We start from the raw sequence: 25,494 nt of genomic DNA, 5'->3' as shown, positions 1-25,494 counted from the left end.
GCATTCAAGTTGTACGTTGTGTTTTCTAATGTAACATTCAAACAAGTAAATTTCAATTTAATGTGCAACACTTGTAAACATCACAGGTCAATGAGGAGTGAAGGATGACTGCTGTTTTATTTTTAAAAATACAAGTTTTGTCTTGTTCAAATGCATGAAGCACACATTTATAACCGATCTAATGATATGCCTTTCCCATTACCAGACACCTGAACATTGCCGAACAGAATGGAGACAATGAAAATCTAATGAGTGTGGTATGTGTCATACAATTAGTAGCTCTGTATCAAAATCCAGCAATGTACTGTATAACAATATGGTGTCTTTAAAACAAATAAAAATAAGTATACCACTCTGACATCCTTTCACTTGTAAATGTTAACTTGCATTTTTCTAGGTGATTTTAGCTATGTTGTGGTTCTGCTCGCCGAGCTGGAAGTTTTTGCTGCAAACGTTTCGTTCCCTGGCTAGGGAACATCATCAGTGCTGTTTGAGCCTCGTGTGAAGCGCTGCTTTGATGATCAGCGCTTGGAGATCAGCGATTTGGAGACACCAAAGCAGCGCTTCCCACGAGGCTCCAACAGCACTGATGATGTTCCCTAGCCAGGGAACGAAACGTTTGCAGCAAAAACTTCCAGCTCGGCGAGCAGAACCACAACAACGGATACCCGAGCTACAAATCTTCAATCAGATTTTAGATTTTAAGCTATTTTAATCAGAATAGAGCATTTTCATTTCTCATGGTTTCATTGTTTCATGGAGCAATGCAGATGACCCCCTTTTCATTAATACCACCGTTTGCCTCTGCGCTGTTTTATAAGAAAATCAAAGTCAGTGTCTATATCCTTTCAGAATTTTGTATACCCAAAAATAGTTGAGCATTATCTTGTGTAGAAATGATATCCAACTTTTTAAGTAGTGAAAGGACTGACTGAGGATTCATTTCGATGAGGGGTTGATAACAGAAACTGCTTAATACCATGCCAGTTTTGTATTGCAAGAATACTTGAAATTGCTCTTTCTGTCGGTGTCCTTTTGTGCCCCGTCTTTCCTCCTTATAGAGCTATACTGCATGGAAACAAACCTTTTGGTCCAATTAGCTCACGCTGATCATAATCCCATACTAGACCAGTCCCATCCCCTCTCTTGGCCCATATCTCTCCAAACATTTCTTATTCATCTGCTTACCTAAATGTCTTTTAAACATTGTAACTGTACCTGCATTCACCACTTCTTCTGGAAGTTCATTCCACACACGAACCACTCTGTGTAAAAAAAAAATGCCCCTCAATGTCTTTTTAAAATCTTTCTCTTCTTACCTTTAAAAATATCCCTTTAGTCTTCAAAACCCCACTCTAGGGAAACAAACACCTGCCATTCATCTTATCTGTAATCCTCGTGATTTTATAAATCTCACCCTCTATCTCCTATGCTGTAGTGAAAAAGGTCCAAGCGTGTCACACTCTCCTTCCACCTCAAACCATTCCAGGCAGCATCCTGGCAAATCATTTCTCTCCTACCCCTTTCTTGCCTGTCTACCTTTCCTTCCTTCCTCTCCTTTCTGCTGTAACATTATAACACTTGTAAACCAACGGTTGTGGGTCTAGGCCTGCTCCAGAAACTTGAACAAAAATCTCAGCTGATGCTTTAGTGTGGTAGAAAGGAATAGTTGAATTGTTAGAGGTGACACATATCCTATAAGATATTAAACTGAGAACCAAAGCCTTTTCTGTATGCTTATTTGAATGTAAAGGTCTCCTGGACACTATTTTGGAAAAGACCAGGGCAGGTCTCCATGGTGCCTTAATTAATATTTATCACCCAATCAACATGAAAAAAACAGATTATCTGGTCATTGACGCATTGGTGTTCGTGCGAACTTGCTGTGTATAATTTGGCCCTAACATTTTCTACTTTGCAAAGGTGACTATACTTCAAAAGTATACTTCTTTGGCTGTCATGTGCTGTGAGATATTCTAAGCAGTGCTCTTCATAGTGCGCACCCAAGTGTGATAAATTGACACAATTAACTTTGTGTGGGTGGAGATGGCTACAAGTGCAAATAGCTGGAGTGACATTGGGAAAAGGCATAGACTTGGTTGGCAGAACAGTGATCACAACAAAGAGGGAATCTGTAATTGGAGCTCTAGCAAGCAGTGGAAAGAAAAAACTCAAGGAGTGGAAGAGTTGCATACAAGAGGTGCATGTGTGATTGGAGCAGGAGAAAGTGTGGGGTGAAACAAATCTGTGGATGATGGAGCAAATCTGTGGATGGCAGAGCAAGATCACATGAGTGGAGCTATGACTGTTATTGGAAAGTGCACAGAAAAAATGGCAAGAAGACAGTCAACACCTTGGAGCCTCAAAGGACCTGGTTTTCAAAGGAAAGAACACACCAAATTCATCAGTCAAGGGTTGTCTTGAGACGTGTTCAATAATCAGAGGGTTGGATAGGTTGGACCGTGAGAGCTTTTTTCCTCGAATGGTGATGGCTAGCACAAGGGGACATAGCTTTAAATTGAGGGTTGATAGATAAAGAACAGATGTCACAGGTAGTTTCTTTACTCAGAATAGTAGGAGCATCGAATGCACTGCCTGCAACAGTGGTAGACTTGCCAAATTTAAGGGCATTTAAATGGCCATTGGATAGGCATATAGATAAGGAGAGTAGTGTAGGTTAGATGGGCTTCAGATTGGTTTCACAGGTTGGTACAACATTGAGGGCCGAAAGGCCTGTACTGTGGTGTAATGTTCTATGTCAGTCAACCTGGGCAGCACTCGGGGTTAGTGCCATAGTACTCAGTCAGCTTGTGAGGAGAGAGGCCATGCAGCTGAATGTAATGGGACCTATGGGGCGTACAGTTGGAGTGAAGTTTGCACATTCTCCCCATGTCTGCATGGATTTCCTCTGGGTGCTCTGGTTTCCTCCCACAGTCCAAGGTTAGGTGGATTGCTAGAGATTAGAGTCAAGAGTGTGGTGCTGGAAAAGCACAGCAGGTCAGGCAGCATCTGACGAGCAGGAGAATTAATCTGCTGTGAAGGGCTTATGCTCGAAACGTCGAATTCTCTATTCCTGAGATGCTGCCTGGCCTGCTGTGCTTTGACCAGCAACACATTTTCAGCTGTGCTTTTCCAGCACCATACTCAACTCATGCTAAGTTGCCCACAGTGTCTGAGATGTGCAGGCTAAGTGGGTTAACCATGGGAAATGTAGGGTTACAGGATTAGGGTAAGGAGGTGAATGTGGTTGGCATGCACTTTGTAGAATCGGTGTGGGCTTGATGGAAGAAATGGCCTGCTTCCACACTGAAGGGATTCTATGATTTATCATTGACCAAGCCATTTATAGCATCCTGTGAACTGTAGATTAATTGAAGTTGGCTTGGTTAATAGATGACAATTAAGAGAACTGGGTAAATATGTTTTCATCCACTCTTTAGGACGATTTTTACAGTTTATGATCTAGATTTAGGATTTCAAGCTATGTACAATTCCCCCCTCCTTACACCTTTCCTAACTCCTGACAGTGCAATGTTTTTTCAGAAAGGAAAAGTAACACTCCAAATTTATGCTGTGTAAGGAAAGACAGAATGGGATGTATGAAGAGAAATAGAATGCAGTCAGTGAGTGGAGAGTTAGAATGGGGCATATATGAGGAGGAGGAGAGAGGTGGATTGGAACCAGGTGAGGTGTGGAGGTGGATGAGAACTTGAAGGAGAGGGAGGACGAGAATGAAGAAAGCAGCATTCCCTCCAAGATACCAGTTTCTGAGCCATGCAGCAATCTAGAACACTCCACAAGCTGGAATGAACTGGCAGCTTACAACAGTATAGAAATACAACGAATTGTAATATGCAAGTTGCCCATAAATAACACACGGTGGTCAGAGGAATTTGAAACTCATCTAGTACAAAAGGATTAGGTGAAACATTGGTTCTTGGGTCATGAAGAGAACTTTAGAAACTTGAACACTTTCTTTCAGAGCATCCCTTTCCTTCTCCCAGACCCTTTTCCACTTCCATCAAGCAACAAGGAGAGAAGATCTTGGTGAGATTGTAGCATTTGATGTAGGGGGTCTGAAAGTCTTTTGCCTGGCAGCCAACTGTGCCAGAAAATTGGCAACCTCAGGTATGCCCATTAAAACTTGGTTGTTCCGAGGTGGACAACGTTTTCACTCCAATCTTATTACACAGCCACATAAGATATTCCTAAAATGCACACCACTATGGAAATAATCCTCCAGTCGGAGCATCTGATCTGCTCGCTGCTTTCTGGACGTGTAAATGAAAATCTTTTGAAGACATTTGAGTTTTTGTCCTCCAGTAAACTGTTATCAGAGTAGTGCACAATTCTGCTTGTCTTGACTGAGGTGGGAGCACAGCAATAGTGGATCTGCTGTTGAAACCCTGTAGCATTGTATGTGCTTTTACATTCCCATGAGCTCAATGGGATGTCTATATATACTCACCATTATTAAGGAGGACCTTAGATAGTAACCTCTGACATCTGCATAGCTGCAGTTAAGCACGAAAATTGAAAATGTTTCATTGCTCTAAAGGCTTTGCTCTAGCAGTACCATGCCAAGTGATTCTATTCCAAAATACTCTGAATGGGGTGAGTTAGTGATACTATGTGATTGATACTGACTAAAATATTTAGGACTTGTCCATACAAATGTAGGTGAATTTCCAATGGTGTGATTAAATTTTACTTGCTGATAATCAACCTCTCTGGCCTTGGACATTTGGTTTACAAAATATGGAGTCTCCATAGCTTCACATTTCAATTGGAGGTTTCTTAAAATATTTTATTTTCTGCCTTTAATCTCATTCTCAATCCCATCTTTATTTTCCCCTCATTATTTAGAATTCTGTGAACTTCCAGGTTTGGATTCTGTGTATTTTGATGAGAACTCTTCCATCCCACTGGTCGGAGAGACATTCTGTTCGCCTTGCTTACACAGGCTCCTGTTCCCTACAGACTTTGCAGCATTGCTTTGAATGTCTGAAAACTGTTAAGTCACAGTGAGAGAGCTCAACTAAGTGCAATGAATATCATGTGCTATTCAGTTGCTGCTAAAATTGAAATTCCAGCAAATGCATATAATTTTTTAAAAGTTTTTTTTTAAATCTTGTCTCCCTCTTAATTTCTTCTATTATTTAGTATGGGTACCATATTTTTCCAACCAAAATGGTGACCAAGTGAACTGTGTTTGGTATTTGGTGTTCTTGCAAGTTATGAGGAACAAAAGAGGAAGTAAATGATTCCATTCTCTCTCTCACTCTCTCTCTCTCCCTTTTCTGTCTTGTGTCACAGATTTAATTTTAAACTCTTTGTATAAAATTACAAGTATATATATTCTGGTGAATTTATAGATTAGATTAGATTACTTACAGTATGGAAACAGGCCCTTCAGCCCAACAAGTCCACACCGACCCGCCGAAGCGAAACCCACCCATACCCCTACATTTACCCCTTACCTAACACTACGGGCAATTTAGCATGGCCAATTCACCTGACCCGCACATCTTTGGACTGTGGGAGGAAACCGGAGCACCCGGAGGAAACCCACGCAGACACGGGGAGAATGTGCAAACTCCACACAGTCAGTCGCCTGAGGTGGGAATTGAACCCAGGTCCCTGGCGCTGTGAGGCAGCAGTGCTAACCACTGTGCCACCGTGCCGCCCCACGGTGGATTGAATTGTGTGACTACACTGCTTCAGAGGTTTTATTTTCATAGCAATTGTTCCTTGATCCTATTTGGTGTGATCATGCTGATCTGCATCCCAAAACACTCTCTCTTTTTACATTTATGCCCGACTCTCTTCAATTGCTTTGATTAACAGTAGCCTGTTATTCTCCGTTTTAAATTTAACAACCTTGCTATTTCCAAAAGGGAGTTTCTAACTTTTATCACCCTTTGTGTTTACATTCAATGATTGTGAAAATGGTGACAGTTTCTTCTTTTAAAGTTTTCCTTTTGTGGTTAAACGGTTTGTTTGATGAAACTTAATCTTACAAAATATTAATTTCCTATGAACAGCTCCACATATGCATCAATTAAAATAACCACATAACAGACAAGACCATAAATATACATGTTTACGTGGAAGTCGACTATCTAAGTTTTTGTGTTGCAAGATGTTTTCTTTTGTGCTTTATTTTGAGGGAATCGCTTTCAATTTTTTTACAATTATAGTATGAAGATGAAATTGATTGTCTAAGGAAAAGCACTAGAGGAACTGGAAGAGTCAAGTTATTTTTGACATAGATAATTTTGAAGCAGTTATTTTTGCTTGTTTAAAGTAATGTCTTAATGCAGATCATAAATGTACTTCTTTATAAAATCAAGATCATGTTCCAATTTTGCTGATGTATTTTACAGCCTTCAGAGAAAGAGACCAACAGCTATTCAGTTACAAATTTTGGGAATGAGGTGCCAGTAAATGGACATGCTGACAGCCTTGCAAATGGAGACAGTAAGTGAGCAATTAGCATTTTGGAACATAGTGGCATTTAAAGTAATATTCTCTTTATTTGACTTAAGCAATCATAAAGTGATCATGCTTGGTAATATTCCATTAGGTAGTATTTATAGTCAGTTCTGCTGTAACACAATAGTACTGTTCTCATGCCATCCTATGAAAATCGTGTAATAACAGCACCATTTAAACTAATTGGGCCAGAATCGCGTTATATCCAATACACGTTTTAAACATTCACACTATAGAAACAGTGTCCCCAGTTCATCATTTGTGTTACAGCAAATTTGCATTAATGAAATGCATGTTATAGCAGAAAGACCTGTATTCCTTAAGTAGTTCATAAGACCTAATAAATGCTCTTTTTGTAAAAATGTCACTTGTGTATTTGTCAAATAGTTGGGTCATTGCCATTTTCTGTTACTCTGTTCACATTATTTGAAAAGCATCACATTTCTTTCATACTGTTAGATTTTGGAACAATTGTCACCCAAATGCAAATAATTCTACATGTCTCATAGCAACATTATCTTTTAAAATGGAATGATGAATAAATCATTTTATTTTGACAGTTCTTTCAGATGAGATTCCAAATAGTCATTCTTCTGAAAATGCAGGGCGTCCGATTTTAGTAAACCAACAAGAAAGCTCCTGTAAGACTTCAAAATGTCCCCAGAGTAGAGAACTGCCACAAATACCTGGGAATGATTCCATACCAAACAATGAATCGACAACAGTGACTGAAAGAGAGACTGCTCATGGAGCATATGAGCCCTACGAGGTGCTAAAGGACAGTTCTTCGCAAGATATAATTGTTGAAGACTCTCTCTATGAAACTGTGAAGGAGCTAAAAGATGAATCTGGCAGCGTGGAAAATGAAATTTATTCTCCATCTGAATGCGTGGATTTGAATATTGTGGTACAGTGCCAAAATCCCAAACTTGCTGGTGCTACTCCAGAATATGCAACAGTAAGCAAGGTGAAAATGAATCAGCAGAGCACTTCAACGGAAGAGATGGTGATTGGTGAGGATGAATCACCACCGCTTCCAATAAAGGAACTGAGTGAAAATGAGAGTGTGGATGGTAAAAATGCAGAGGTGAGCTATTTGATATTACTCCTTCATATCTGTTCTTCGAAATACTAAATCTCTCTCATTGGGTCGAGAAGGATCTACCAGATGGGGTTGAAATAACTCCACAGAGGCTGATATCCTGTCGCCCTTTATTTACACATGGACACTGATCCATCCCCCTCAGAGGCAGCTTTCAGAGACAACAGAACCTGTAACACTCCCGTTGATCTGTCAGCCAGGGCTCCCTGATTGGGGCTGCTAATCTGATCCAATGAGAGAACCCATATTCTATGTGGTCCACCTGGCTGACCATGTTATAATCACTACAGGGATCTCTTCAACTTTGTTCAATAGTGTTGTTGACATTTTTATTTTTATATATGATTTTATATTTTAAAAAATGTGTTGTGTTTGTGAACCTTTTTTCTGTTTCATCTTCAAAGTAGATTAGATTACTTAGTGTGGAAACAGGCCCTTCGGCCCAACAAGTCCACACCGACCCACCGAAGCGCAACCCACCCATACCCCTACATTTACCCCTTACCTAACACTACGGGCAATTTAGTATGGCCAATTCACCTGACCCGCACATCTTTGGACTGTGGGAGGAAACCGGAGCACCCGGAGGAAACCCACGCAGACATGGGGAGATTGTGCAAACTCTACACAGTCAGTCGCCTGAGGCGGGAAGTGAATCCGGGTCTCTGGCGCTGTGAGGCAGCAGTGCTAACCACTATTTTCTCTTCATATTCTCTTCACGGGGAGAAAATGAAGTACTTCATTTTCTCTATACCATTGCTGTGTTTCTTGCCCATTGATGCCTATACTATTAAAAAAGACATCTACCATGCCTTTCATAGGAAAGTATTTTCTGAAACATAATTTAAAAGAACTTAAGTTCACTTTCAAATGAAAATGTAAACATTTTTGATTGACGAGCTCCTACCCAATAGAAGTCGAACTCTTTGTATTAAATAGCAATTAATCTTTAATTCACTATTTTACTTGTTTATGATCATCCTGATGGAAGGATGGATATTTTGCTAGTGGCAGTTTCTAATAAAGTGACTGGCAGGTCTCAACTGATGTTGCTTTCAATTAATTGCAGGGATATGGCCCAAGAATAGGTAGGTGGGACTAGTTTAGTTTGGGATTATGTTCGGCATGGACTGGTTGGACTGAAGGGTCTTTTATCGTGCTGTATTACTCTAAGAGTCTAACTGGTTACTTTTGCCGGCACTGGATTGACCTCTGTCTGGAAGCATTGAGAATTAAGCCATGTGGGTGGGTTCATATCTGAACCCAAATCTTGGACATTTCCTCCTCCCGCCCCCTACCCCATCCTCTCCTCATTTCATTATCTGAAGCAGGCAATGTCCTCATCCTTCCCCAAACACCAGTAGCAGCAAAATATCATTCCATGGGACATAATTCCAATTTTGCATGCTTTCTTACTTTTCAAACTGAAAAATAAGGGAGAAATTAGTATTATATGCTCCTGAAGGGCTACTGTTTGTATCTTTTGCAGCTTATCATGTGAAAAATCATTGAATAGACTAATCAGGAAGCTCCTGATGAAGGGCTTTTGCCTGAAATGTCGATTCTCCTGCTCCTTGGATGCTACCTGACCTGCTGTGCTTTTCCAGCACTACATTCTTGACTCTAATCTCCAGCATCTGCAGTCCTCGCATTCGCCATTCTATTGTGATGCTCACAGTGTGCAGGGAAGAACGCGAACGCATGATCTGATCAGAGTTAAAAATCTCTCAACACCAGGTTATAGTCTGATAGGTTTAATTGGAAGCACTAGCTTTCGGACCGTCGCTCCTTCATCAGGTAGTTGTGGACAATCACCTGATGAAGGAGCGGCGCTCTGAAAGCTAGTGCTTCCAAGTAAACCTGTTGGCCTATAACCTGGTGTTGTGATTTTTAACTTTGGACACCCCAGTCCAACACTGGCATCTGCTGAAAATGTGTTGCTGGTTAAAGCACAGCAGGTCAGGCAGCATCCAAGGAACAGGAAATACGATGTTTCGGGCCAGAGCCCTTCATCAGGAAACTGATACCTGATGAAGGGCTCTGGCCCGAAACGTCGAATTTCCTGTTCCTTGGATGCTGCCTGACCTGCTGTGCTTTAACCAGCAACACATTTTCAGCTCTGATCTCCAGCATCTGCAGACTTCACTTTTTACTCCAACACTGGCATCTCCAAATCATGACCTGATCAGATCATTGAACTTCTTGCTCCATCTTCCACCACTCTATTCACATGTATGAAAACAAATTTATTGCACCCTGTTTGTCTGTACATTACAGATTGACAATATGTGCCTTTAAGAGGGAGTTGTTCTGTCCTGGACCCCTCGAAGACAGGTCATGTCGATCTGGTGACAAGTTGTCTGCTCCATGAAAAGCAGAGTAAAATACTTTTTTTTTATATAAAAAAAACAAGACAAAAGAATTATCAGTTGGTGAGGTCAGGCTCCCATAGCCTCAGTGTTTTATTTTTGCTTTCAGTTGTTGAAGTTGGTGTTTTTGGAGTTGAGGCTGCTAGATCTCTCTGAAGATAAGAGAGCATTCTCTCTTTGTTGCTCAATTCATTCTGTTAGTATTCCTTCTCTTGGTCTGGAGGAGGCAGCAAGTGAGAGAAATCTGTTTTGCTAAATTTACCTTTGCCAAAGGTGTGTTTATGGGATGCTGTTATATTGGAACAATTAGATTAGATTAGACTTACAGTGTGGAAACAGGCCCTTCGGGGGGCCTGACCCACCGACCCGCCGAAGCGCAACCCACCCATACCCCTACATTTACCCCTTACCTAACACTACGGGCAATTTAGCATGGCCAATTCACCTGACCCGCACATCTTTGGACTGTGGGAGGAAACCGGAGCACCCGGAGGAAACCCACGCAGACACGGGGAGAACGTGCAAACTCCACACAGTCAGTCGCCTGAGTCTGGAATTGAACCCGGGTCTCAGGCACTGTGAGGCAGCAGTGCTAACCACTGTGCCACCGTGCCGCCCATTGATGAGTAGTAGTTAAATAATATTTTATTTTGTTAAGTATTCTGATAGAGTTAAAGTTATGCCAATTCTTATTGTTGTTTGTATTTTAACTGGGATGTAAGAAAAAAAATGTGTTTAGCTTAAAGCCTAGTAGTTTGACCAGTCAAATCACATCTGGAACACAGCGCCTGACATTAGCCTTGAATAAGATAAAAGTTAGTGTCTAAGCTATCACCTTGATATGTTCTGAGGGGGTTTGTTCTGGTCCATAGCTCAGATGGGGGCTATATAGTTGGAAGGGGTTAAGCTGGTTCCTCCTTCCTTTAGTTTCATCAAGAAGGAACTGCACTACCTCATATAAGAAATGTAAAACCTTCACCTTACTGCATTATCCTGTGTGTTGGTCACTTGTGAGACGGGAACGGTTGGAGGCTATTGCTATGCTAGAGACTAAGAAGCTGCTCCTCTGCCTTATCAGAAGACAATATTTTCTCTTCAATTGTAACCCCATTGGTTTGGTTTTGGCTTTTTCCTGATCACATTAGAAAATCAGGCAAAGAAACATCTATTTTGTTTTTGGATACGTCCTAATTAGAATGGCTGGATTCCAGCGTGTTTTGATTGAGAAAATAATATTTTCAGGGTTTTCTGTTGATCAGCCAAGCAGAAAATTCAAGGCCTGTGTGTTGGACTCTGCAACATGTTACCAGGGAGACCACAGCATCGAGCTATCCAACATTATAACTGAAATTAGCTCTGCAACATTCACCTAGCTACCTGCCATGCACAATGAGTGATATTTGAAGGGAAATTCCTAACATAACATTCAACAAACATTTAGTGCAAATATGAAATGCAACTTCAGTAAAAGAAAACTGAGAACAGGGATCCTCTCAATGGATTTCAGAAATGAAAATTGATCTTCAATATATTGCTTGTGCAGTTTTCTTTGAGCTCATATTTGGCAGTTCAAGCTTTTGTTTGTTCCAGATAATTGGATTAAACAATTACCCACATCTTTAGGTATATTCTGTGCTGGAGCTTCCTGGACAGATGCCTCCTTTCATGAACTCTTCCATGTGTCCTTGAGTCCAGCAGTGCAGAGAATGTGTGTGAAAAACCCGCTTCCTGTTGTGGCAGTCAGTTTGCTGTCAATTATTAACACTATAGTGGGGAAGGTATATTAGCTCCGATAAAGGGGTAAAGCTTTGAAGGGGCAGAAAATGATCATGGAGGTTTAAACAGACCCCCAAACTGCTACAGTAATGCTGGGGAAGGCTTTAAACGAGAAGTTAACGATACAACTACGGGTGACTTTAGTCTGCGTACGGTTGGGCAAGTCATATCAGGAATTCCTGAAGTTTGCAAGAGATATTTTATTTGGATCAATATGTCGAGGGACCAATTAGAGGATAGGCCATCCTTGACTGGGTATTCTGTAATGAAGGAATAATTGACAACCTAACTGTGTGGGGCCCCTCAGGGAAGAGTGACCATAATATAATAGAATTCTTCATTAAGATGGAAAGTGATGTTGTGGTCGGGATTAGAGTCCTGAATCTAAATAGAGGAAACAGTGATGGTATAAGGCACAAGGGTTACTTAAAGGAATGAAGATGAATAGACAATGGCAAACATTTAAAGAGTGTAAGGAGGAACTGCAACAAGTATTCATTCCTGTCTGGCATAAAAATGAAATGGGAAAAATGGTCTGATCACTGCTAACAAGTGGAATTAGGGATAGTTTTCGATCCAAGTAAATGGCACATAGATTGGCCAAAGAAAGCAGCTGACCAGAGGATTGGGAGCAGTTTAGATCTCAGCAAAGGAGGACAAAGGGATTGGTTAAGAGGGGAAAATCTGGGAAAGCTAATTTGGGGAACAAAGAGGTGACAGAAATACATATTTTGGTTTAGTCTCCATAAAGGATGTAATAAACCATTTCCCAAAACTGATGGAGAACATAGGTGTAGTGAGAGAGAAGAACTGGAGGAAGTTAGTACAGATGTACAATCCTTTATCCGAATTGATCCGGTCCAGCTAGTTTTTTGGGAATTCAGAATTTTTTTTGAATTTCAGAATAAGTGGCAGTTTGATGATGAAATTTTCAAAAATCTTTCCGAAGAATAGACTTACTGTGAGTAAAACAGTCTCTAAACCAAAATTGAGGCCTGCCAGTGCTGGGTCAAGCCCCCACACGTCGCATCTGGGTGACACTTATCAAGTGGGTGTGGACTTGGGTTAACTGTTTGCATGCCAAACAACCTTGTTAATGAGAAAAAAAATTCACAAAAAAACCTTCGGACTTTGGAGCTTTTCGGATTTTGGGATTTCAGATAAAGGGTTGCCTACCTGTATTAGTAGGAAAATTATCTTGAGGAATTTGGGATTAAAAGCTAACAAATCTCCACACCACAGAGTACATAGGGAAGTGGCCCTAGAAATAGTGGTCAACCCATCAAGATTCTACGACTCTGGAGCAGCTTCTATGGATTGAGGGTAGCTAATGTAACCTCAAAATTAAAACAGGAGAGAAAACAAGGAATTATAGACCAGTTCACCTGACCTCGGTGGTAGAGAAAATGCTGAGCTCCTTATAGAAGATTTAATAGCAGAGCACTTTGAAAACAGTGACAGGATTGGACAGAGTCAATGTAGATTTATGGAAGAGAAATCATCCTTGATAAATCTGTTGTTATTTCTCAAGGAAATAACTAGTAGAATTGACAAGGTGGAGCCCATAGATGTAACTTGGAGATAGTGAGGATTGTTGATACTGGAAAGTCAGAGTCGATAAAGTATGGAGCTGGATAAAGCACAGCAGGTCAGGCAGAATCAGAGGAACAGGGGTGTTATCAGGACCCTTCATCAGGACTCCATGAAAGCTCCTGCCTGAAACGTTGACTCTCCTACTCTTCTGATGCTGCTTGACCTGCTGTGCTTTTTCCAGCTCCACGTTTTATCAACTCCGAGCCAGTCGATGTAGTTTACTTGGTCTTTCAGTAGGTATTTGATAAGCCCCCATATAAGACATTAACATGTAAAGTTAATGGGCATGGAATTGGGTTAGTGTGCGGATACAGAAGTGTTTGGCAGACAGGAAACCAAGAGTCGGAATAAATGGATAATTTTCTGAGTGGCAGCTCGTGACCAGTGTAGGAAAGATGTTCCTGATGACCAGGAATCCTGAACTAGAGATCATAGTCTAGGCCATTTAGGACTGAGATGAGGAGAAATTTCTTCACTTGAAGAGTGGCGAGCTTATGGAATTCGCTACAACAGAAAGCAATGATGCCAAAACTTTAAAGGTATTCATGAAGAAGATGGATACAGTTATTGGTATTAAACAGATCAAATGTAATGGGCCAAAAGCAAGAACAGGGTACTGAGTAGGATGATCAGCCAATGGCAGAGAGATTTGAAGGGCTGAATGGCCGCCTCCTATTCCCATTTTCTGTGTTCCTGTGTCTATGTTTCTATGCTATGTTCAGCGATTTTAGTATCTGACAGAACAGCGAGGCACTTTGACAGCTCCAGTGAAAAGGTAAGTACGCAGTATAAATGTGGGGTTAAACTGCCAGCTGGTTCAAAATGAGTTGTCAGATTGGTGAGGGGCTGGGGGGTTCCCGCCGCACCAACCAGTACCCTTCCACTGACACCCTCCTTCGACTGACTGAACTGGTCCTCACCCTGAATAACTTCTCTTTTCAATCCTCCCACTTCCTCCAAACTAAAGGAGTTGCCATGGGCACCCGCATGGGCCCCAGCTATGCCTGCCTCTTCGTAGGATATGTGGAACAGTCCATCTTCCGCAACTACACTGGCACCACCCCCCACCTTTTCCTCCGCTACATCGATGACTTAACGGCGCTGCCTCGTGCTCCCACGAGGAGGTTGAACAGTTCATCAACTTTACTAACACCTTCCATCCCGACCTGAAATTCACCTGGACTGTCTCAGACTCCTCCCTCCCCTTCCTAGACCTTTCCATTTCTATCTCGGGCGACCGACTCAACACAGACATCTATTATAAACCGACTGACTCCCACAGCTACCTGGACTACACCTCCTCCCACCCTGCCCCCTGTAAAAACGCCATCCCATATTCCCAATTCCTTCGTCTCCCCCGCATCTGCTCCCAGGAGGACCAATTCCAACACCGCACAGCCCAGATGGCCTCCTTCTTCAAGGACCGCAAATTCCCCCCAGACGTGATCGACGATGCCCTCCACTGCATCTCCTCCACTTCCCGCTCCTCCGCCCTTGAGCCCCGCTCCTCCAACCGCCACCAAGACAGAACCCCACTGGTTCTCACCTACCACCCCACCAACCTCCGCATACAACGTATCATCTGCTGCCATTTCCGCCACCTCCAAACGGACCCCACCACCAAGGATATATTTCCCTCCCCTCCCCTATCAGCGTTCCGCAAGGACCACTCCCTTCGTGACTCCCTCGTCAGATCCACACCCCCCACCAACCCAACCTCCACCCCCGGCACCTTCCCCTGCAACCGCAGGAAATGTAAAACTTGCGCCCACACCTCCACACTCACTTCCCTCCAAGGCCCCAAGGGATCCTTCCATATCCGCCACAAGTTCACCTGTACCTCCACACACATCATCTATTGCATCCGCTGCACCCGATGTGGCCTCCTCTATATTGGTGAGACAGGCCGCTTACTTGCGGAACGCTTCAGAGAACACCTCCGGGCCGTCCGAACCAACCAACCCAATCACCCCGTGGCTCAACACTTTAACTCTCCCTCCCACTCCACCGAGGACATGCAGGTCCTTGGACTCCTCCACCGGCAGAACACAACTACACGACGGCTGGAGGAGGAGCGTCTCATCTTCCGCCTGGGAACCCTCCAACCACAAGGTATGAATTCAGATTTCTCCAGTTTCCTCATTTCCCCTCCCCCCACCTTGTCTCAGTTGGTTCCCTCAACTCAGCACCGCCCTCCTAACCTGCTATCCTCTTCCTGACCTCTCCGCCCCCACCCCACTCCGGCCTATCACCCTCACCTTGACCTCCTTCCACCTATCCCACCTCCATCGCCCCTCCCCCTAGTCCCTCCTCCCTACCTTTTATCTTAGCCTGCTTGGCTCTCTCTCTCTTATTCCTGATGAAGGGCTTATGCTCGAAACGTCGAATTCTCTATTCCTGAGATGCTGCCTGGCCTGCTGTGCTTTGACCAGCAACACATTTGCAGCTGTGATCTCCAGCATCTGCAGACCTCATTTTTTACTAGTGTGCCAGGTGGCTGAGGGAGTTAGTGTGCCAGGTGGGTAGGATTCTAGGTGGGTAAAGTTGGCAGCATATCTGGTCAGTGAGATGCCAGGTGGGTGGCTTGCCAAGTATGTGAATGATTGCTTAGGATGGGAGGATGTAAGATGGCAGAGAGATTGGGTTCGGATCTTGGAGTTGGGGCGGGGTGGGGGGAAACGTGGTGACTATTCATAGGAGGTTGGGTCTGGGGTGAGGTGAAGGAGAAGTCTAAGGCCCTTAAGTGGGAAAGATTGTCTTGTCCAGGATCTGCCAAACCGGCAGGCTAAGTAATGTTCAGTTCTGGAGGGGGAATCTGTGAGGCCGGTGATGATGTGAGTTCATTCAAGGCCTAATTAGGAGTAAGGTTTGATAAGTGGTGGTGGGTCTAAGGGGTTCAGGTGTTACGGCGTGGGATGGTCAGTTTGGGATAGGGTGAGCTCCATGTTAGAACAGATCAGGAGATAGGGGCTAGTGGTGATGTAAAGGGCATTTGTGAATCAGATGGGTTTTTCCATGGCCATCATTAGACATTTAATTTCCAGATTTTCATTGAATTCAAATTTAAATTCACCACCTGCCATGTCCCTAGAACATCATCTGGCTGTCTGAATTAATAATTTAGTGATAATACCTCTCGGCCATCAGTTCCTATCAATCTTAATCATTACTGTTAATCTTAAATGGAGAACAGTCCCTCCAAATTCCCTCAAGTTTTAAAGAATTCTTGGAGGGTTCCAGGTTCAGGGGAATTGGCCATTGGAATTTTAAATTTCTCAGACAATTTCCAAGAATTCCTCATGTTCCTGATGCACAACTCCCATTCTGGGCTGCAGAAATGACTGTGTCCATCAGAACGTTCACTCTGAGACAATTTTGACCATTGTGCCTCCACATCTATGCAACATGCTACAGTCATTTAGCTAATGTTTTTATTGTTAAATATCCAAACTTCAAACTGATTGTTTTACATTTTTCTCCCAGTCCCAAGTAATCCTTCAACAAACTCAGCTGGAATATTGGAGTTTTAAAGAAGTAATTCCACAGAATGGGAATCTTTGTGCCTAGAAGCTCAAACTGAGGCAAAGGTCATTCATCCCTGGAAATTCATATTGACATTTATGTTCCAAAAGTATAGCATCCAGATCACTTTTGTCACTTTCTTGTTTCTGTCTTCCTCCATCTTTTTCTTCATTTTCCCATCTGAAATAACTGCACAGAGGCTGGTATCCTGTCACCAAGTCACCCTTGATTTACATGAGCACAGTATACTGGCTGTTACCAGCCAGCTCAGAGTCAGTCCCTGAAGTGAGGGGATTCTCTGAATCTCCTGTTTATATCTGTCAGCCAGAGTGCTCTGGCCCAGGTTAATATCCCTAATAAAGGATCTCATGGTATGGAAATTACTCTAGTAGTAGTTTCCTGATGAAGGGCTTTTGCCCGAAATGTCGAATTTCCTGTTCCTTGGATGCTGCCTGACCTGCTGCGCTTTAACCAGCAACACATTTTCAGGATGGAAATTACTCTGGCAGTTATGTTGTTAACTTAGTGTTGTAAGCATGCCTGGGGATCATATTACAGGACTCCAGGAACAGATAATGGTAGTGCATTGTGATAGGTTAGTTAAATCATTGTTAGATAAGCGAATGCTGAAGACAATGGTGCTGTAATGTGATAGGTTAAGTTTAATGTAGGGAACCAGTGTGGCAGACAATGATTAGTTTAAGACAAAGACAAAATGATTAGTTAAAGACAAAGCAAGCGCGGGACCAACAATTGTATAAACTGCAGACGAACAAAAAGAATCCTGGCAGTCTGCAAAAACATTTTGCTGGCTGCCACAGCTCTGATTTTGCAAGATTGAAGTTTAATTTTGTGAAGGATTTTCTGTGTCTCTTGGTAATTTTTTTATAGAACATTGAGTGATTCTTCCACAACAATGGTGGGTAGATCCACCTGGTTCCAATCACTACATTACAATATCCAATCTAATTGTCATTGTTAACATCACTTCAAGATCAGTCACCAATCTTAGAAATGAATTTCACAGCCTCACAATTTGTGAAGAAATTTCTCTTGCTCCCTCTTCTAGATCTCTTTATTCTACTTGGCTCTCAACCTAGATTCCTCAGTTGCTGGAACCAGTCTGCTTTCTACCCTAACCTATCATTTCAAGATGTGAAACCCACTCCATCATTGTACCTAGAATCTATATTCTTTAAAATCCCAATCTTTCAAATAATCCAATTTTAAAAAAGGCTTCTTTGTAATTGATTTCTTACTGTAATTTCATGCACAATTTACTGTTTAAAAGCTAATTATACAATGTCAAACTATAACAAAACACCACCTATGACCTAGTTCATCTGGAAAGTTTAATATACATGGGAGACTTATGGTTATGGCATTTCCTGTAATGCTGGACTATAAGGGCCTTGTATAAATAAATTGTGCAAATGTGTTCTGAGCGGTCTGATCATTTGTTTTGATAGTCTGAACTGTCTTTGATTTACAACATACTGCAAGGTATCTCTAACTAATTTGGAATTGTCTGATTATTAAAAGTGTACAGGTAAAATCACTATAGTCCCAGAGGGGGAGAGACAACTGGTGGGGCTTTAACTTGAGAGTCAACACACTTCAGGCAAGGGGAGAGGATAACAAGGAGGTCCTTCGTGGTGTCCAATTTGGGAATTGAACCCACGCTGTTGGCGTTGAAATGCATTACAAGCCAGCCATCCAAATTAGCTGACCCCCATTACTCCAGGGGATAAATGTGTGGGTTGGACACTAATGCCTCACTTCTGGTGCTGTATCTATATCTAAAGTGGAATGATGGGATTAACATTACCTTTGTAAGAGAAAGGTAATGTGAAATGGATACTGGGCAGACTCCATTTCATTCTTTCACAATCAAAATAACCCTACCTCAACTTGGTGCTAAACCAGTAATCCCAAAGATTAGATTACCAAAGATTAGATTAGATTACTTACAGTGTGGAAACAGGCCCTTCGGCCCAACAAGTCCACACCGACCCGCCGAAGCGCAACCCACCCATACCCCTACATTTACCCCTTACCTAACACTACGGGCAATTTAGCTTGGCCAATTCACCTGACCCACACATCTTTGGACTGTGGGAGGAAACCGGAGCACCCGGAGGAAACCCACGCAGACACGGGGAGAACGTGCAAACTCCACACAGTCAGTCGCCTGAGCCGGGAATTGAACCCGGGTCTCAGGCGCTGTGAGGCAGCAGTGCTAACCACTGTGCCACCGTGCCGCCCACAAAGATGTCAAAGGATAGCTAGAATTGGAAATAGAAAAGTCACACTGAGGCAGTGAGGAGTTCTTTTTTGAGATTAGGATAATATCCTGTCTTCAAGAATGCAATATCTGACCTTTTTCTGATACTAATGGTGATTGTTACCAAGAATATTTTTCCTTCAAATAAAACAAATTTCACACGAGTCAATTTTTTTATATAGTCTTGAAGAACATCTTAAATGGAATAAATTGAGATTGAGGGTAGGTTTGACTTTAAATTGGCATTTTAAGAAACAAATTTTGTCTTTTTACAATAAGAATTTTCAAATAACCGAAGGAACACTTGTTTGATAAATTTGCAGGGTTTCTGTCTGTAAAATTAAAGGAGACTTAACTTGGAAGAAGTGAGATGCTGACAAGGTTGAACATGGGGAAAATCAATGAGCAAATAAATGCTTTTAGCCCCTGTTCACTTTGATGACTCTGAAAGCATTTATTGAGTGGTGCAATATATTTTAACTGTGTTAACTGCTGCCTTCCTGCACATTACTGTATTGAAGATTTTGCCATTTGTTTTCTGTAAGTGCGAATCTGCCAATGCTTCAGCAGGCGTTTACTGAGCTCTGATAAATATTATTGTTCTCAAAGCCATAAGCAGTCGGCCTTGTGAAATCATCCATCTCAGCTTTACCTATATTAATTATATTGAATGGGTCATAATTTTACAGGGTTTTCATGGTGACTCATGTTCAAAAGCCTTTTTCTTACCATAGAATAAAATCAAATTGAAGAATTACGTCGTCCTAGGTTGTTAACCCGCATAATCCATTTGTTTGCTTTCAGTCTGAGACCCTTCAAACAAAAATAATGACTCCACCTGATGGTATCTTTATGAAGAACAGTATGCTACCACCATTGTGCTTCTTGTTACCACTTAACATCAACTTCATGATTTAACTGATAGATAATTGGGTACTTTTGTATTCATTGCCAGATCAGAAGGGTTAAAAAGGCCATGTGGCGTGTTTAAAACACTCCAGATCCACAAAATGTACTTGTTTGGAGCCAGCTAACTAACCTATGCATCCAAAAACCATTTATGGCTGTATGGGCAATTGGGACCTTGGATTGGAAATGTTGCAGCCATTTTGGAGCTGCATTCATCCAGGCAAGCGGAAAGTATCTATCACACTCTTGACATGTGCATTGCAGATGTTAGACAGGCTTTGAGGAGTCATGAGGTGAATTACTCTCAGCCAAATTCCTTCTGATCTGGTCTTGTAGCCGCAGTATTTGTATTGCTGATCAAGTTAAGTTCCATGTCAACATTAATATTCAGAATGTAGATGGTTTGGGTTTGAGCCATGGTACTACCATTTAACCATCAAGGGGAGATGGTTTGATTCTCTCTTATTGGAGGCGGTCATTGTCTCAAATGAATGTTGCCACTTGTCAGGTCAAGCCCGAATGTTATACAGATCTTGCTACATATTGACATGAGCAGTTTTGGTGTCTAAGAAGATGGTATGTAGTTATTGAGGGAAAGACAAAAAATATTTTGAAGGAACTGGATTAAATATTTGGAAAAAAAAGACATATGGAAGGATCTTTGGTGGGAGTGATGGGGTTAAAGAGACCACCTTCTGTGCCAACATTTCTTTAATTCTAAGAAATTGGTCCATTATCTCATCTGAGCTCTGGGATTGGTTTTGACTTGATTTGATTTATTCAGGTCACGTGTACTGAGATACAGTGAAAAGTATTATGTTGCATGCTAACCAGACAAATCATACCTTATGTGGGTACATCAAGGTAATAGAACAGAATGCAGAATATAGAGTTACAGCTACAGAGAAAGATCAACTTTAATTCATGAGAGGTCTGTTCAAATGTCTGTTAACAGCAGGGAAGAAGCTGTTCTGAAATCGGTTGGTACGTATTTTCAAAATTTTGTATCTTCTACCTGATGGAAGAGGGTGGAAACAGGTGTAACGAGGGTGGGAAGGGTCTTTGATTATGTTGGCTGCTTTCCTGAGGCGGTGGGAAGTATAGATTGGAGTCAATAGAAGGAAGGCTACTTTTCATGATGGACAGGGTTATATTTGTAAGTCTCTGCAATTTCTTGTGGTCTTCAGCAGAGCAATTGCCATACCAAGCTGTGATGCGTCCAGATATGATGCCTTCTATGGTGCATGTAGAAAAATTGAGAAGAGTCATCATGGACATACTGAGTTTCCTTAGCCTACTGAGAAAGGAGAGGCATTGGTGTGCTTTCTTGATATGGATGGATTAGGATTGATCATTGTTGTTATTTATGACCATCTCCACCTCAGCACTTTTGATACAGGCAGGGGCATGTCCTCCATTCCACTTCCTGAAGTCGATGACCAGAACCTGCATCGTGCTGACATTGAGGGAAAGATTACACCATGTTAATAAGCTCTCTATCTCTTGCCTGTAATCTGTCTCATTGTTGTTTAGGATCTGACCTTCTGCGGTGCTGTCATCAGCAAATTTGTAGGTGGAGTTAGAACTGAATTTGGCCAGATAATTGTGAGTGTATAAGGAACATAATAAGGAGTTTTGTATTTCGCCTTTATGGGGCACTGGTTTTGAGGATTATTGTGGAGGAGGTGGTGTTGCCTATCCTCACTGATTGCAGTCTGCAGGTCAGGAATTCAGAAAAGATTTACCAGGATGCTGCTGGGAATAGAAGGTTTGAGTTATTGAGAGAGAGGCTGGGATTTTTTTAACTGGAGCATTGGAGATTTTGAGGTGACCGTATAGCAGTTTATAAAATCATGAGAGATAATGATAAGATGAATGGCAAATGTCTTTTCCCTATGGTAGGGGATTTCAAAGCTAGGGGTGTATTTTTAAAGTGAGAGGAGAAAGATTTTAAAAAGGACACGAGAGGCAAAGTTTTTAAAATGTGAGTGTTTTAAACGAACTTCCAGAGGAAGTGGTAGATGACGGGACAGTTACAACACTTAAAAGACATTTGGATAAATACATGAATAAGAAATGTTTTGAGGGATATAGGCCAATGCACAGGTGAGTAAAAAATGAGGTCTGCAGATGCTGGAGATCACAGCTGCAAATGTGTTGCTGGTCAAAGCACAGCAGGCCAGGCAGCATCTCAGGTGAGACTAGTTTAGTTTGGGATTATGGTCAACATGGACTGGTTGGACCGAAGGGTCTGTTTCTGTACCGTATAACTCTATAAGTCAAGGATCCAATTGCAGAAGGGAGAGCAGAATCCTGGGTTTCAGAGTTTGGCGATGCGTTTTGTTGAAATTATGATGTTGAAAGCGGAGCTAAAGTCAATAAATGTGAGCCTGACATAGGTGTCCTTGTTATCCAGATGTTCCAGGGATGAGCATGGAGCCAGGGAGATGGTGTCTGCTGTAGACCTGTTGTGATGGGAGGTGAATTGTAGCAGATTGAGGTAATCTAGGAGGCTGGAGTTGATGCCATTACTACTCTCTTGGAGAACCTCATAATGGTGGATGTCAGAGCCACTGGGCGGCAGTCATTCAGGCCTGTTGTCTGATTGTTATTTGGATCCGGGATGAAATTGACCTTTTTGAAGCAGGTGGGAACCTCACTGTAGTGTTTTGAATGAGGTCAGCCGGGTCAATCTCATAGCATATGAATTCCCTGATTAAGGCTGTTAACCTGGTCCAATCAGAGAATCCTAGCTGACACAGGAGTGTCAGGGATTCTGCTCCATCTAGGAGCCAGCTCTGGATCAGTGTTATGTACTATGCACATGTAAATACAGGGTGACTTGGTAATGGGATGCTCTTCTTCACATTGTAACATGGAGAGGTTGTCCATATTACAGAGGAGGAAGTGCTGGATGTCTTGAAGTACACACAAGTGAATAAATCCCCAGGACCTGATCAAGTGTACCCTAGAGCTCTGTGGGAAGCTAAGGAAGTGATTGCTGGGCCTCTTGCTGAGATATTTTTATCATTTACAGTCACAGGTGAGGTGCTGGAAGACTGGAGGTTGGCAAATGTAGTGCCATTGCTTAAAAAAAGTGATAAGGACAAGCCAGGGAACTATAGACCGGTGAGCCTGACATTGGTGGTGGGCAAGTTGTTGGAGGGAATCCTGAGGGACAGGATGTTCATGTATTTGGAAAGGCAAGGACTGATTCGGGATAGTCAACATGGCTTTGTGCATGGGAAATCATGTCTGACAAACTTGATTGAGTTTTTTGAAGAAGTAACAAAAAGGATTGATGAGGGCAGAGCGGTAGATGTGACCTATGTGGACTTCAGTAAGGCATTCGACAAGGTTCCCCATGGGAGATTGGTTAGCAAGGTTAGATCTCATGGAATACAGGGAGAACTACCTATTTGGATACAGAAGTGGCTCAAAGGTAGAAGATAGAGGGTGGTGGTGGTGGAGAGTCTTTTCAAACTGGAGGCCTGTGACCAGTGGAGTGCCACAAAGATCGGTGCTGGGTGCACTATTTTTCATGATTTATATAAATGATTTGGATGTGAGCATAAGAGGTATTGTTAGTAAGTTTGCAGATGACACCTAAATTAGAGGTGTAGTGGACAGTGAAGATGATTACCTCAGATTACAATGGGATCTTGATCAGATGTACCAATGGGATGAGAAGTGGCAGATGGAGTTTAATTTAGATAAATACGAGCTGCTGCATTTTGGGAAAGCAAATCTTAGCAGGGCTTATACACTTAATGGTAAGGTCCTTGGGAATGTTGCTGACCAAAGAGACCTTGGAATGCAGGTTCATAGCTTCTTGAAAGTGGAGTCACAGTTAGATAGGATAGTGAAGAAGCCATATGGTATGCTTTCTTTTATTGGTCAGAGTATTGAGTACAGGAGTTGGGAGGTCATGTTGCGGCTGTACAGGAATCTGGTTAGGCCACTGTTGGAATATTGCATGCAATTCTGGTCTCCTTCCTAGTGGAAAGATGTTGTGAAACCTTAAAGGGTTCAGAAAAGATTTACAAGGATGTTGCCAGGGTTGGAGGATTTGAGCTATAGGGAGAGGCTGAATAGGCTAGGGCTGTTTTCCCTTGAGCATTGGAGGCTGAGGGGTGAGCTTATAGAGGTTTATAAAATCATAAGGAGCAAGGATAGAATTAATTAACAAAGTCTCTTTCCGGGGGTGGGGAAGTCAAGAACTAGTGGACATAGGTTTAGGGTGAGAGGGGAAAGATATTAAAAAAAAACCTGAGGGACAACGTTTTCACACAGAGGGTGATACGTGTATGGAATGAGCTGCCAGAGGAAGTGGTGGAGGCTGGTATAATTGCAACATTTAAAAGGGATCTGGATGGGTATATGAACAGGAAGGGTTTGGAGGGATGTGGGCCAGGTGCTGGCAGGTGGGACTAGATTAGGTTGGGATATCTGGTCAGCATGGACAAGTTGGACCAAAGGGTCTGTTTCCATGCTGTACATCTCTGACTCTGCGTCTGCAAATACTCCCACTAGCTGGTCCATTAGGATCTTGTGGTCAAGTTGCCCAGATCTCTAAATGTGTTGAAAAAGATGATGCTGTGTATCTTCAGTTTCAATACTTAAATAAACCCTTTGAGCATATTTTAGAACATACTATCAGGTGTTATGCCCTGCAGAGGATCCAATCTGACTAAGAAGATGCAATGAGTTTATTTCAGGAAAATGGTGGCCATTTTTGACTCCTCAAGGGTTGATTTTTCCAGCAATCTGCACATATTCACAAACATCCGGGAATTACCAGAAATGTTTACTTGCATTTTCAATAGCAGACTTTACTGTGTTGCCTGCGAGAGACTAGTGTTCAGTCTTACATGTGCTGCTTTTTATAAACCTATAAACCAAACTGAAAAGGAAAAGCAGCTTGACTGTACAAATTCGCAAGAGACTAGGAAATAACATCAGTTTATTGCAGAAATGACTCCTCAGCTTCAGTAATAGACTTGAAGTGTTTTCAAACATCATTATTAGAGCACTTTTTCTCAGCCCCTTGATGGCCCCGTGCTGTTTCTCCTGAGATGTTGTGTATTTCTCTATAATGTGCATTTTGGCCAGCTCCCAAGTGAAATAATTGTAGTAAGTTGACTATGTGAGTAAACTGTGCCACTTTTCTAAATGTGTTGACCTTCCATCCAACCCATCTGTCTGTCCACTCGAGCATGTTGCCAGTTTATGTCCTAGTCCCCAATCCCAGTAAGGCCCCTTGTCAAAGCAGGACTGAGATGATACTTGACAGCACGTTTTCAAATGTAGCTGGTGGCTGTTCACATGATTTTAACTGTTAGTGGCAGGCAGATCTGCATCACTCTATCCATTCTTGATGATTTTATTATTTTGTTTGCACAAGTGACTGTATTTTACATGGCATTTATTTTCCTGAACATTTC

At 42.1% G+C, this 25,494-nt stretch overlaps 1 protein-coding gene across 4 annotated transcripts in view; it reads left to right on the top strand.

Annotated features, from left to right (window-relative positions):
* Nucleotides 1–25,494, top strand: part of pag1 (phosphoprotein membrane anchor with glycosphingolipid microdomains 1) — a 154,500-nt gene that overhangs the window by 116,059 nt on the left and 12,947 nt on the right. For all 4 annotated transcript variants that reach the window (XM_060824161.1, XM_060824159.1, XM_060824158.1 and 1 more), the window contains 3 exons: nt 206–257; nt 6,387–6,480; nt 7,056–7,582. In XM_060824161.1, the coding sequence (XP_060680144.1) occupies nt 206–257; nt 6,387–6,480; nt 7,056–7,582 (673 nt within the window). The remainder of the gene's footprint in view (nt 1–205; nt 258–6,386; nt 6,481–7,055; nt 7,583–25,494) is intronic.

This window comes from Hemiscyllium ocellatum, chromosome 4 (genome assembly GCF_020745735.1).
Source record: "Hemiscyllium ocellatum isolate sHemOce1 chromosome 4, sHemOce1.pat.X.cur, whole genome shotgun sequence".
In the NCBI taxonomy this organism is placed as follows: Eukaryota; Metazoa; Chordata; class Chondrichthyes; order Orectolobiformes; family Hemiscylliidae; genus Hemiscyllium; species Hemiscyllium ocellatum.
Note: the sequence above shows the minus strand (reverse complement) of the source record. Positions and strands in the feature narration are given on the sequence as shown.